A 15,584-nucleotide genomic window follows, 5' to 3' on the forward strand; every position below is an offset into this window, starting at 1 on the left:
TAGCCTCATGGAAAGAAGATTTAAAAGAGCAGTTGACAAGTCAAGTTATACTCTGCACTGTGGTGTTTCTATCCTGATTATCTGACTCTCTCAGAAATCTTCTGAGTTTGAGGATGAATAAATTTCAGAATCAAGCCTTGATCCCTCCCTAGAAGGTGGGGTGTGTCCGCAGCATGTATTTTCCCATGACCCTCCTCAAGGCCCCCATGACCTCCTTATTCCTCAGGCTGTAGATGAGGGGGTTCAGGGCTGGAGTGACAATTGTGTAGAAAACGGAGATGATGTTGTCCTGGTTGGTGCTGTGCAGGGAACTGGGCAAGACATACATGAACGTGGCAGCTCCATAGAACATCCCGACCACAGTCAGGTGGGAAGAACAGGTGACTAGGGCTTTCTGCCTCCCCTCATTTGAGGGCATGTGGAGTACAGTAAATAGGATTAGTGTGTAGGAGGCAAGGATAGCAACAAGAGGGGGAATCAGGAAGGTCACACCCATCACATACACCATGAGCTCATATCTGGAGGTATCTGCACAGGCCAACTTCAGCAGAGGTGGGATCTCACAAAGCAGGTGCCTGATCGTCCTGGCTTTGCAGAAGGGATAGTGCATGGTATACATGGTATATACAAAGGCACTCAGGGATGCAAGGATCCAGGATGTGGCCACCATGAGCCCGCAGACCCTTGTACTCATGAGGACCATGTAGTTCAGAGGATGACAAATGGCCACATACCTGTCATAGGCCATGAAGGCCAGTAGGAGGTCCTCGGCACCACCCAGAGTCAGTGCCAGAAACATCTGAAGGGCACAGCCCCCAAAAGAGATGGTGTTTTCACTGCGAAGAAAATCCACTAGGGCCTTGGGAGTGACAACAGACGTGAAGAGGAGGTCCATGAGTGAGAGCTGCCCAAGCAGGAGGTACATGGGCACATGGAGCCGGGTGTCCATTGTGATGACCAGGAGCAGCAGGCCATTGCTGATCAGAGCCAACATGTACAGAATTGTGATTATGGCACAGAGCAGCTCAGGAGACTCACTGTCCTTCAGAATCCCCATCAACATGAAGCCACTTCCCAGGGTGGAGTTCCAGTGCTCCATTCTGTGCCGTTTCTTCAGTTTCCTGGAACCAAATAGATTCTTGGAGAAATTTTGCTAAAATGATCCCTTATTTTTATTTTTATTTTTATTTATTTATCCCTTAGTTTTGTAATATCAAAGGCTTCTTAGATGGCCAACATGAATCCAATGAGATGATACCTTTCCCACTGGTAACTGACTTTACCGCGTGATCTCTCAGTTTCTGACTCTTTTCATTGTATTTTGATAAAGAACCACCTAATGGGTATATCAGCAATAGCCAAACATTAAGAGATCACTACATAAATATATTATTCAGCCACCAAACATGAACATATGTATTTCCAGAAAGATTAAATCATCTCCCTCTTAATAGAAAGCTATATTCTGTCCCCCCATGGCCTTGATTATCCTTGGACCTATCTTATAAGGTCAGATTAATGATTTAAGTACCCAGTTAGTGTTCTGTCTAGACCTGCTATGAAATTCTAAAACAGGTACAAAAATAAGTTTGAATAAAGCACTTTCACTTCTTTTTTTTGCATATAATTTATGTCCATTTGTTTTCAGCACTCAAGGCTGTAGGTACAAACCTCACTGGAAGAGCTAATGTGTGTCTACTTTAGTCACCTCTCCTGACTGAGAGAGAAGACTTTAAGACTATCCCAGACTAGGAGATGGTGTGTTTGAGTTGCTGCAGCTTTTAGAGGTAATCCTTTAGGATCAATGCAAACATAGGTGCTTTTTAAAAACAAGTCATGATAAAATGTGGCCTGGGAGAACTCAGAAATATAACAGATGAGGCCCTGCCAAGGAATATCAGAGTGTTTATGTTGGAAAAACTGGTGAAAGGTATAGGCAACAAGAGAGTATATATGTATTTTGACATTTTGCTTGTTTCTATTTGCCTCTTCTGAGTCCACAAGATTTTAATGGTAAAAGTATTGGGGCATATGACAGGCATATCATCTGCACTTAGATGGACCTCTGGAGGCATGTGTTATTAGATAGGTGCAAGTATACCTTATCAGAGGCAAGCAAAGACCATGGGATCTAAAGACAGGTCCTGATACTTTGTCAGGAAACAGATACCCAAGCCTGGCATGTAGCACAGACTCATCATCCTCACTGATTCCACTTCCTGGTTAGAACACCAAGAATAGAGGATAATGGAAAGGACTATAGAGCCCAAAGCACTAGGGAAAATGAAAGACAGAATAGCTTAGTTCTTGGGCTTTGTTTTGCAACAGCACACTTTCCTGAGAAAAGAATCATTGCTCTTACCTCAGGCTGTGAGAAACCCAGCTGGCTGACCATGCAGACTGCCCTGTGGTTGTTTTAATCAGGAATGTTCCTGTAGAAATGGGAAAGGAAGATAGGGATTTTCTATCAGTATCCAATTGGTTTCATTTTTGCTAAGTTTTCATAAGATCTGAGGAATCTGACCAATGTAGGTATCATCAGGCCTTTCTGTGCCTTCTGTTCCTCGGCAGGTCTTCTCTAGTGATGCAGTAGACACAGAGAGAGAGCTGATACAGTCCTCGAGTAGTTTCTATGGAGCAAGAAGATGGCTTTCCTGCTCTCATACCTGTCATGCAGTTTCCCAGGTAAAGAACCCATCCAGCTTTGGGTTGTCAGACTGAGTTCTTGGGTCCAGATGCTCAGATGTTCATTTACTGGTGCTACAATCTGAGTGCAAAGATGAAGGCAGCAGGAATCTGGAGGAAGTACAGATTGGGAACTGCCTAAGGGAGACGCTGCCATGCCTGGCCTACTTGTCCCTGGGGCCAACAGGGAGCCTGAGCCCTGCCCTGGGGGAGGCTACTTTTTTTCCTTATCCCATGACCCAACCTCCTCTACTCTATTCTACCCCTACCTTCAGAGGGACTTATTTTCTCAGGCGAAATGGCCTCCCCTGGAAATGCTGGTCCAAGAAACAGAATATTAATGAGTCCTCTTGGGCATGTTTCCTGGACTAGTATCCCTGCATTTTTCTCTCACTAAATTTGTCTTTATCCAAATCACCAATTTATGTGCTTTATCTAAGACATTTAAAATATAAGTTAATAAAGGATTTTGTAAAACCTTTGTAAAGTTTAAAACCAAGTTATTTGTATTTATTTATTTTACAGAGGGGTTGAAATAAAGGGCTTAGGGAATACAGCAATAAATGAAAAATATCTTTATGATCTTTGGGCAGAGAAGAATCTTGAACAAGACACAAAAAATACTAAATTGAAAGGGAAAATTGATGAATTAGACTACATTAACATTTGAAATGTTTGTCTATCAAAAAGTAAGTGAAATGACAAGATATAAGCTACAAGAATATATTTGCAACATGTATAATCAACAAAGATTTTGTATCAAAAATGCACATAAAATGCCTGTAAATAGATTTTTAAAAGATACAAAGCAACAGAAAAATGGAGAATAGCATGAAATAGAAATTTTACAGAAAATAGGACCAAATTGTGAATAAAATGATTAAAATTCTTTACAATTAATGAAATAATGTTAAAGTCCTTGGTAAGATAGCATTTCTGCTCACCAGATTGGTAAAAATGAAGGTGTTTGATAATAACTACTGGTAGTAAGGATGTGGAGTCTTGGGAATACATAGACACTTCTGATGGGAGTAAAACTTGATGCAACCATGTTGTGAAATACTTTGGTGCCAGTTTCTGAATCTGAACATTTGGATTCTCATGGGCCAGCAGTTCCACTTCTATTTATGTTGATTTAGAGAAACTCTTGCTCATGAGTCTATATATATATATATATATATATATATATATATATATATATATATATTTGAAGCATTGAATATAAAAATAAAAACCTAGGAACAAATCCAGTGTCCTTCAACAGGAAAATATATGTTATAGACTAAATTGTGTCCCAGCAAAATCTGTATGTTGAAACCTTAACCCTCAATATGTCTATATTTGGAGATAGGGTCTTTAGGAGGATATTATTGTTAAATAAGGTTATGAGTATGGGGCTCTAATCCTGCAGGACTGCTGTCCTTATAAGAAGAGGAAGAGCTATTGGGGTGTGCTTACACAGTCAAAACCCTAGTGAAGGCAGAGAGTGAGAAGACAGCCATCTGTTTGCCAGGAGGAAAGGTTTCACCGGGAACCAACCCTACTAGCACCTTGATCTTGAACATTCAGCTTTCAGAACTGTTAGAAGATAAGTTTCTGTTGTTTAAGCACCCTGGTCTATGGTATGTTGTATGGCAGCCCAAGCAGACTAATGCATAAACCATTTGTGATTATATATGTATGTATGTGTGTGTGTGTATATATATATATATATATGTACACACACACACACACACACACACACACACACACACACACACACACACACTAGAGGCCCAGTGCATGAAATTCATGCACTCAGGGGAGGGGAGTGGGTGTCCCCAGCCTGGCCTGTGCCCTCTGACAGTGTGGAAGCTCCTTGATAGATAGCCCAAAGAGGTAGGTCGGAGTCGGGCTTACCTGACTCTGTGGCTCTGCACAGTGCTGCCAGGACCCGTCTCCGGGGCTCTGGAGTGGTGCCGCCAGGATTCGCCTCTGCCCACCCATGCATGCCCGCTGCACACACAGCCTCCTGGTGATGGATTGTTAGGGTGTGAAGGCATCATGGTGTGAGGGTGTGATGACCACATAGGCTTTTGTTAGTATAGATGAATCGAACATTATACAGCAACAAAAATGAATAAACAACAACTACATCCCACAAGGGAATGAATCATAAGAAACATATTTATTGATAATGTCAAATTATAAAGAACTTTATTCACACTATATCATTTTTATAAATAATAAAAATAAAATATAATTAATAATGTAGTATTTAGGGACATATGCATATAGGTTAAGACTAATTATTTTAAAGCAGGGGAATAATGAACATATAATTCATGATAGTGGAATGACTAAAGAATAAGATGAAGACAATCATTAAAAAACAATGGCATTGTCAATGCTCTAGTTTTTAAGTCAGGTAACGTCCTCTCACTAAATTACCTCGGAGGCCCTACATTTCTAACCCACCTTAGGGGAGGCACTGAGGGCCCATTTCTAAATTGCTGACAACAAACCAGGAAGCAAGGGCCCCTTTCATGATCTGCCTTCCACCCCAGACCTTAAACTAGATTTTGTGGCACCTGTGAAACATGCTTTCCACCTCCTCCCCTTCCCATGGCCTCCTTTGTGATCCTTTTAGTCTACACTAGTTCCAGTTCAATATGCCTGCACTCTATGGAATCTGTAATTACAAGATCTTCCCTTCATTGACCTTTCATAACCCAGTGTGGCCTGTACATGAGTATGGGTTCCTGGTGCTATTGTTGTCTGCCACCAGTGATAGATACTTGAAGAGAGAGTGGACAATTTTATGAGTATTGAGCAGGAAAAAATAAAAAGAAATACACACAATACTGAAGCTTTAGAATGTCAACATTAAAGAAAATATTTTAAATCTTCCTAGAGATGAAAGAAAGATTAACCACTAATAAAGACAATTAGATATTAGTGCACTTTTCAATGGTAGTAATAAGATAAGAGAAAAAATCTTCAAAAGTGCTGAGGTAATATAATTGCACACCTAGAATTTTATGCGCTGGTAATCATCATTAAAAAGTGAGGACAGCCCTGGGTGGTGTTGCTAAGTGGTTAGAGCATTGGCCCACACATTGACGGGTCTCAGGTTTGATTCCTAGTCCAGGGCACATACCTGAGTTGCAGGTTCAATCCTGGCCCCAGTCAGGGCATGTGCAGGAGGCAATCAATCGATGTGTTTCTCTCACATCAATGTTTTTTCTCTCTCCCTCTCCCTCCTTTACTTCCACTCTCTAAAAATCAGTGAGAAAAAAATATCTTCAGGGGAGGAACAACAACAAAAAGTGAGGATATATTAAAAATAAAAACTGAAAGAATTTATTGCTAACAACCCTGGGTAAATATTTCAGCAAGAAGAAAAGTATGCCTAGGGGATGTATATAATACAGGGAGCAATGATAGAGAAATTGGTTCAGTGAATAAGTTGACAAGTTTAATTGAGAAAGAATAAACATATTTGCACTGTAAATATTAAAATTAAATTCTTGAAAAAAATAACAATGTGGAAATGTGATTTTCCTCTGGGTATTTAAAGAAGGCTTCAGAAAAATAATATTAAAGTCTTCATGTTCATTTATCTAAAATGATAATTTCCTATATTTTTATTATTTATTAAGGAATAATACACACATATCAAAACCAACTTTTTAAGATTACAGTTCGAGTTATGACAAATGTATCTAGTCATGTAACCACCACCAAAATTAATATATAGAAGTTTCATCAAACCCAAAATTTCTCTGGTGTCTTTTTGTAATCATCTCCTGTCCTCAACCAAGAGGATCTGTTTATTGTCACGGTTATTTTGGTCTTTTCCAGGATGCCATATAAATGGTATCATACATTTTGAGTCTAGATTCTTTCACTTTAGAATAATATTTTTGAGATTCATCCACATTCTGGTGTCTATTAGTAGTCTGTTCCCATTTATTGCTGAGTAGTATCCAATTGTATGGCTGTATGGTAGTTTGTTTATCCACTCACCAGTTGAAGGACATTTGTGTTTTTTCCAGTTTTTGTTGATTATGAAAAAAGCCATTATAAACATTCATGTGGAAGTTTTTAAGTGAACATAAATTGTCCATTCACTTAGGTAAATACCTCAGAATGGACTTGCTCAGTTGTATGGTAAGTGTATGTTTAAGATGATTGAAATTGCCAAACGTTTCCATAGTGACTAAACCATTTTTCTTTTCCAATTTCATTCTCATTTTGCATTTTAATAAGCTGTAAGATATAGTCTCTTTAATGCTGGTTCAAAATGAATGAAGTATTGCCTGAAGCCCTAAGTTTCAAGTCTTCACAATTAGCATTTAAGTAAAAAATAGGACTTTTGGTAAATGAGCAAGATCATTTATGCAAGTAATGAAGGAGGTGCAATTCCAGACAAAATGTTATACAGGGACATACACGCACTCATGCTTACACTTGGATATTAAAAATATTAATGACAACTAAATCCTGTCTAGTTAGCAATGCTGAAAGTATTTTTACAAAATTGTTTAAAATATTTTTGAGATGCATGGCTCATAAAGATTTATTGTATCTCCTATGGAATGTACCAAGAACTTTATGCTCTTTGGTCATCAGAGGCAATGCTATTAAGATTCACATTTGTTATGTTATAAAATATATAAACCATTTTTTTCAGATAGATGAGTCATAACCCTTTGTTTTGTTTCTTCTTCATTTGTTCATGTCAAAGTACAATTTTCAAAAGCTAAAAATATGATTCATAGAAATATAAAATGATATATTTATTAACTTCATAAGATGGGAAAACTGATTCAAAAAGCATTTGAGAAATAAGAATTTATATATTTCATTAGAAAATTTATTTTTAAATGCTAGAAATAAGACCATCAAGTTGAAAAAAAGGAAGATCATTAGGTTAAATGCAAAGTTGGTTGAGGTTCTAGAGGACAATTAATTGCCAATCTTGTGGTTAATGGTTTATGTTTCTTACCATTGAGAAATAATTTGCAAGTCTATAAGACACAGAGCCACACATTAACAAGTGACTTCAAAAGTCTGCAGCTTTAATGAATAGTAAGCAGTAAGGCAAAATAATGGTACATTCTCCTAGAAAATTACAAAACCATGGGTGAGCTCACCAAATTTTGTTCCCATTTATTGCTGAGTAGCAGACACAATGATGCATTCCCAGCTCCTCCTCTAAGGAAGCACTTGCGACCCAATTAATGGGAATGTAGTCAACAGACAACTTCCAACTCTTAGGGTGTGTCTTAGCTGCAGAGAGCATCTCCCCTGGGTCAGTCAGTATCCCATAACCACACTAGGTGATGACATTGTAAAAATTCTGCCTGGTGCATTATAAAAATTCTGACTGACAATTCTCCTTCTAGATTGTTCCACCAAGTTGGCCAAGCTTTGCTAAGCTTACATTGCAATGCTTAATTTTCTATATGCCCAATCCTGTTTCCTCCCCTTTATTAGATAGATATTAATTCCTAATAAACATCTCACACATACCGCAAATCCTATCTCAGTGTATGCTTCTGAAGAATCAACTTGTGACAAGCTATGTTTCAATATGACTGGCCTGGATTTTGCCACTCAAAAGATCCAGCAAAACTGATGATTACGCCCTGGCCAGTGTGGCTCAGTTGGTCAGAGCTTTGACCCATGCACCCAAAGGTCGATTCCCTGTCAGGGCACATGCCCAAGTTGTGGGTTTGATCCTCTGTTAGGGTGTGAACAGGAGGCAACCAATCAATGTTTCTCTCTCACATCAAGGTTTCTCTCTCTCCCTCTCTCTTCCTCTCTCAAATCAATTAAACAAACAAACAAAAAACTGATGATTATGATAGAAAACACTTATTGAGAGCTTCTTGTGTTCCAGGCAATTTTCTAAGCACTTTCTATGTATAAACTCTTTTAATCCTCACAACAACTCTATAAATTAGGTACTACTTTTAACCCCAATTTACAGATGAAAATTTGAGTAAGAAAGAGTTAAAGTAGCTCATCAACATTTTAGTTAGTAAGTGGTAGAGCTGGGAATAAAATCCAGGTAGTCTGGCTCCAAAATCATGACCATATTCTAGTGTTTGTTTTATTCCTAGTCTAGAAGTTTGCACCAAAAGTTCAATCTGGTAGGTAGACTTAACAGTTTTGCTCAGTAGTAATTAAGGTAGAAATAAAAAGATTTGAACTGTTGTGGAGGCAAGGACCTTCTTGTTTGGGAGTTGTAAGATAAGAAGAGAAAACCAGGATTATATATTGATTTTTAGCTTGATCAAGTGTGAAAATAATAATGCTGTCTTTTTGTAACAAGAGAAATTGTGGGAAGAACAAATTTTAGGGGGATGGATCAAGCATTCCATTTTGGATTAAATGGAAAATGCTTAAGGCATCAAGGCAAAGAGGTTACACCAGCAGCTAGCTAAATGAGTTTGGGCTTCAGAAGAGATCGTGTCACTTGGAGTGAATGTAGATGGAATTTAAACCCATGAAATGACCTTACCACAGCCGAGAGTGTTGGGTCAGAAGAAAGGAGGCTTGCAATGAAGCCATGAGGCCCTTCAATATTTAGGTGTCATGTTGAAGAGGAACAGTGGGCTAAGTGAAGCCTGAGTCCAGTGGGGAAATTGGAAAAAGAAGGTGGTTCAAGGAGAGAGTGGTCAATTGTGTCAAATGTGGCTGAAAGTTTGAGCAGGATAAAGACTGAGAAGTGATACTGTATTTGCAACATGAATATTATTGCTCATTTTCACAAGCACAACTGTGGTGCAGGTGGAGTGATCAGGGTTGGAGTGAGCAGGGAGCCTGATTACATGGGCATGTGTCATGATGGTAGAAAATGGTGTGGAAGCTATGGGTATAGACAATTTGCTCTGAGAAATGTCTACCAGGAGAGGAAATGTGGTTTGTGGAATGGCTCTTTAAGAATGGAGATACTAGAGCATGTCTGTAACCTATAGCAAATGTTCCAGTAGACAGGAGAAGCAGGTAATTCAAGACCACTTTCTTGGAGCAATAAGAGAGCTAGGTATTAAGAACACTAGTGGAGGGTTTGGCCTCTGATGGGGTATTTTAAAAAATGAAAAAACTATGTGCAAATATGCTAGTAAATTGGTAGTGGAAGATGAGGAAGTCTTATATGACTCCAAATTAGTCTATGAGTTAAACAAAATCACAATAAATATACCAATGGGGTTTGTTTTGTTCACTTAGCAGATGATTCAAAAGTTCATCAGAAAAAATAAGCAGATGATAAAAGTTAAGAAGAAGTTGGTGAGAAAAAAGGGGAGAGAAGAGCCCTAATAGACTGCTGGAACTAGAGAACTAGCCCAGAAATACTCCTTATTGCTATAGTTATAAGAACATAGTATATAGTCAAGAAATGTAAAAATAACAATAATAAATAATATAGAAGGATTATTAAGGATTCTAATAGGAAAGTCCGCTATTTGGAAACACAACTTAAAGTCTTAACAGATATATATTATACCATAATAATTTGCAGGGAGATTAACAAGTTATGTTTAAACACTTATTTAAAATTAAATATCACTTATTGCTAAATAACTAAGCAAATCTAAAATAAATATATGTAGATATTTTCTGAACTAGAATGGGAATTATAAGGGTAGAATTGCCTGAAAAATTCAAAGGAAAAGATGGATAGATGTAACTACATAAATATGGAAACACTTCCCTAGCCAACAAATCCTGTCACATAGCTAATAATAACTGAAAATAAATGTTGCTACATATATAACTGTCAAATTATGTCTCTTGTCTATGAGATCTACAAAAAAATCATTAGGATCAGAAAAAATAAGTAATATAAATGAAAACATCTGTTATATTTTATTAATACATTAATAAATTAGCAAAGAGAGTTCATAAGATTAGTCAGCACTAGAAAGAGTACAGTGAGGCAGGAACACCCACATACATTAAAGTGTTTTTAACTTTGTGATAAGCAATTTGGCTCTTTATGACGAGAATTTTTTAAAATCTTTTTTATTTTATTTTATTGATTTCAGAGAGGAAAGGAGAGGGAGAGAAAGATAGAAACATCAATGATGAGAGAATCATTGATCGGCTGCCTCCTGCACGCCCCCTACTGGGGATCAAGCGTGCAATGCAGGCATGTGCCCTTGAGTGGAATCAAACCTGGGACCCCTCAGTCTGCAGGCCAATGCTCTATTCACTGAGCCAAACCAGCTAGGGCTTGTGACAAGAATTTTAAATAGTTTCTTTGCCTATGAGTTAAACACAATCACAATCAGCAAAATCAGTTCTAGAAATCTGACCTAAGATAAAATCAAACACTCATATAAGAAAATTGAGGGGGTACTAAGTTTAATAAATGCCTAAATATAGTACAGAGAACTCATATAATGACATATCATGCAATCATTTAAAATTGTTCTTTACTTCGAGTTATAAAATAATTAAATCATGGGGATGTAATGGACAGCAAGGTGACTATAGTTAGTAATAATGTGTTATATATTTGGAGTTGTTAAGAAAGTAAATCTTAAGTTCTTATCACAAGAAAAAAATTGTAAATCTGTATGGTATAGAAACTGATTAGACTTACTGTGGTGATCATTTTGTAATATATACAAATATAGAATCATTATATTGAAACTAATATAATGTTACTAGAAGCCTGGTGCATGAAATTTGTACACTTGTGCGGGGGGTGTGGGGGGGAATCCTCAGCCCAGCTTGCACCCTCTTGCAGTCCGGGAGCCCTCGGGTATGTCTGACTGACGGCTTAGGCCCACTCTCCAAGGGCAGTGGGCCTAAGCCGTCAGTTGGACATCCTTAGCACTGCCGTGGAGGCAGGAGAGGCTCCCGCCACTGCTGCTGCATTTGCCAGCTGTGAGCCTGGCTTATGGCTGAGCAGTGTTCCCCTGTGGGAGCACACTGACCACCAGGGGACAGCTCCTGAGTTAAGCATCTGCCCCCTGGTGGTCAGTGCTTGTCATAGTGACTGGTTGTTCCACCATTTGGTCACTTTGTATATTAGCCTTTTATTATATAGGATATGTAAATTATATCTCAACTTTAAAAATTAAGTTTTTAAAACTATTTAGTATTTATTAATATAATAGTCAGCATGTTTTAAGCATTATTTGCCAGGCTCTCATCTATGCACCTGACGTTTATTATCTTACTCAGCTATCCTAAAAACATTATGACATCATCAAGAGTCCTATTATTATCACCACTTTTAAGATGAGCAACTAAAGCACAAAGTTCAGTCTAATATCCAAAGACACACAGATGATAAAGGGGGAGCAGAGATTCACACTCAGCACTCTTGGACACCCCCACTCCCCACCCCTGCCCCACCACTGACTCCCTAACCCAAACTATAGTGGTCCCTCTTAACAAAGAAAAAGGTTCACCAGATTTTAAATAATAAAAAAGCAAGACTTTAATCAACATGTACATAAAAATTCTGTAAAATACATATATGGATACCCTCCCCTGCAAAAAAAAAAAAAAAGAAAGAAAGAAAGGAAAACTTTACAGGTGATTTTTGCTTCTGTCTAAATTTCTGAATTTTCTTAGTTTTGATAATGAACTTGGTTTAATTTTATAGAATAGCTTTAGCTTATACATAATGGTTTAGCTTTATAGTTAAAGCAATTAAGATGACTTCTGTCAAGAAAAGAGTATTTGAGATTTAACAGAGCTCTATCTTAACAATGATTCCTACTATGTAAGCTAGGATATTTTGGAGCTTCTGAACAGATTTAAGTTCCCAGTTTTTGTTCTAAAATTTCCAACACCAGTAAATCAAATGGTAAAATAAACCACATTTAAGTTAATTAAAAAGTGATTTATATATCTCACTCCTCCTTTCCTGTGGATACAGATCTGTACATATACTCACCTCAAGAATATAAAATTCTCTTTAAATTTAATTTTTAGGTTTAGGCAGTATACAAATGGCCCAGTTAGCCTTTTTCTCTATTTCAACATAAATATTACCTATATTTCTAAATTTGTGTATTCAATATGTATTTCTACTTAAATCTGGAGTATAAATCTATTATTCTTTCTAAGTAATTGCTAAAACAACCATTTACCTAGTAACCAAGAAGCCCATTATATCTTCTTAGGATACTTCTCTTTATTGATTGTCCTAGAATCTAATTCAAAGGAAAGCAGTTCTCTGCCAGAGGCTAAAGCAAACAGCAGTTAGCATCAAAAAGAGACATTGGAAGGCCAATGTACTTTGGTATTCAGCAAGACTGAATATCAACAAGAGTTTTGCTCCTACTGTGATTTTAATGGCTCGAGGCAATTTCCTGACTTGATAATCCTTACATTGTTTACCAAACTTTACCTTTTATCTGCCTGTATGCATTGCTAAAGGGAATATGTGTATTCACAGTGAATAAAAAGTAGACGGGATCCAGTCTCGAAGTGCCTCTTCAGGAAAAGAGGTTTCCACCTGGCCCCCCCATGCCTTCCAAATTCATATTTCTTGTATAGCATTTTCATTTGTGCGTTGGCTCCTCCTTCAGATCCTAAACCTCGCCATGCAGGTTGCTGCAGTCCTCCTCTGAAGTTAACAGGCTATTGGAGTTTAGGCAGCCTAAAACTATTACTGCTTGTCACTGCTACATGACACTGAATTTTAAATGTAGTTCCCTGTCATAAACATGGATATTATGTCAGAAAAGTCCGACCACAGAGGGAGTCTAGGATATCCATCCCATGCTTTTCTTCTTTTACTCCTTGTAAGACATGGGCTTCCAAGATCAGGGTACATATCCCATCTGAGTGCAGTTTAAGTTTCTATACTGACCAGCTACACAGTAGAATGGAAATGAAAAATATTTTAAGTATTTGTATCATCTCACACAGAGTATCATATAAAGACTAGCTGTGTATAAAATTTTGAGTTGGAGAAGGTAAGTTAGAGAGACAAGCCTTGATCCCTCCTTAGAAGGTGGGGTGTGTCCGCAGCATATATTTTCCCATGATCCTTCTCAAGGCCCCCATGACCTCCTTATTCCTCAGGCTGTAGATGAGGGGGTTCAGGGCTGGAGTGACAATTGTGTAGAAAACGGAGATGATGTTGTCCTGCTTGGTGCTGTGCAGGGAACTGGGCAAGACATACATGAACGTGGCAGCTCCATAGAACATCCCGACCACAGTCAGGTGGGAAGAACAGGTGACTAGGGCCTTCTGCCTCCTCTCATTTGAGGGCATGTGGAGTACTGTAAATAGGATTAGTGTGTAGGAGGCAACAATGACAGAAAGAGGGAGCAAAAGGAAAGTCACACCTGTCACATACACCATGAGCTCATATCTGGAGGTATCTGCACAGGCCAACTTCAGCAAAGGAGGGATCTCACAAAGCAGATGACTTATTTTCCGGGACATGCAGAAGGGGAAGTGCATGTTATACAAGGTATGCCCTAGAGCACTCAGGGATGCAAGGATCCAGGATGTGGCCACCATGAGCCAGCAGACCCTTGTACTCATGAGGACCATGTAGTTCAGAGGATGACAAATGGCCACATACCTGTCATAGGCCATGAAGGCCAGTAGGAGGTCCTCTGCACCACCCAGAGTCAGTGCCAGAAACATCTGAAGGGCACAGCCCCCAAAAGAGATGGTGTTTTCACTGCGAAGAAAATCCACTAGGGCCTTGGGAGTGACAACAGACGTGAAGAGGAGGTCCATGAGTGAGAGCTGCCCAAGCAGGATGTACATGGGCACGTGGAGCCGGGTGTCCATTGTGATGACCAGGAGCAGCAGGCCATTGCTGATCAGAGCCAACATGTACAGAATTGTGATTATGGCACAGAGCAGCTCAGGAGACTCACTGTCCTTCAGAATCCCCATCAACATGAAGCCACTTCCCAGGGTGGAGTTCCCATGCTCCATTCTCTTCAGTTGCCTAGAACCAAATGGATTCTCAGTGAAACCCTTTCTCAGGGAGTTCACCCTAGTTATCTATTATCTCCTGTCTCTATGGGGTGGCCAACAGGAATCCCATGACGTGGTACCTCTTCCTCTTTGTACCTATGTTTGCTTTATGACTTCTGTCTTTTTGAATATTCTTATTGAATTATGGTAAAGCATGTTGCTAATAGCTAATCACTAAGAATTCCCTTTAAATAAGATATCCAAAAGGATGAGCTCAGACAAGCATTCTTTGTAGATAGATAAAAATATATCTGTCTTCATAATAAAGAAATCCAGTGGGCATTGCTTTAAAATCTAGCTGGTTTTCCGCTTAAAATATACTTGGATTCCAATTCAGTGTTGAAGTTTTCTTATAATAAAGCTCTATGACGTCTTCTCCTCACATGTGACATCTACTTTACAGATGTGACATCTGCCTTCACTTTCCAGTCTCACTGTCATTGATAGCTTCCTGAACAGGGGCCTCTCATCTCTTGGAAAACTTGCTCTCTTGTGTTCTTGAACTGTGCTCACATCTTTGGTGAGCACACTGCTACCCTTCTGGAGGGAAAAAGAATTCTGGGCTGAGTTGAATGGTCAGGTTGGTATAGATTTTGGAAGGAAATCTGCAGAAAAAGTACAGAAGGTGTTTGCTTCTTTGCAGATAGTAACAAGATATTTCCTCAGGACGTATCAGGGGAAAATGTAATAGATGCTATTTGCAAAGGTGTGGCAAAGTGTTTGTGTTTAGGGCATCTGATAGAAGAGGAGACTTTATAGAGAAGGCCCCAAACCTTCCCATCACCTGAGAGTAAAAGCAAGACACTGATCAGGAAAATCAGATTCCTCTATCTTACAAATCTGACTAAATGGTGAAGGATGCTGGTCCTGCTGAACCCTGAACCATATGATAGTGCTGGTGGGAGGGATTAAGACGGAGAGAAAATGGAATGAGTGGGGTT

General features: G+C 38.7%; 2 protein-coding genes across 2 annotated transcripts; both read right to left on the reverse strand.

Annotated features, from left to right (window-relative positions):
• Window positions 1-148: 148 nt before the first annotated feature.
• On the reverse strand, window positions 149-1,126 carry LOC307109059 (olfactory receptor 2AG1; the record flags this gene model as incomplete). The annotated part of the gene is made up of 1 exon (XM_079787572.1): window positions 149-1,126. Exon 1 carries the CDS (start codon window positions 1,097-1,099, stop codon window positions 149-151), a length of 951 nt encoding a protein of 316 aa, XP_079643698.1. The 5' UTR covers window positions 1,100-1,126.
• Window positions 1,127-13,650: 12,524 nt separating this feature from the next.
• On the reverse strand, window positions 13,651-14,628 carry LOC307109060 (olfactory receptor 2AG2-like; the record flags this gene model as incomplete). Its single annotated transcript, XM_079787573.1, has 1 exon — window positions 13,651-14,628. The coding sequence occupies exon 1, from the start codon at window positions 14,599-14,601 to the stop codon at window positions 13,651-13,653; it is 951 nt and encodes a 316-aa protein (XP_079643699.1). The 5' UTR covers window positions 14,602-14,628.
• Between the last annotated feature and the right edge of the window lie 956 nt (window positions 14,629-15,584).

The sequence above is a fragment of the Cnephaeus nilssonii genome (assembly GCF_951640355.1).
Source record: "Cnephaeus nilssonii genome assembly, chromosome: 13".
In the NCBI taxonomy this organism is placed as follows: Eukaryota; Metazoa; Chordata; class Mammalia; order Chiroptera; family Vespertilionidae; genus Cnephaeus; species Cnephaeus nilssonii.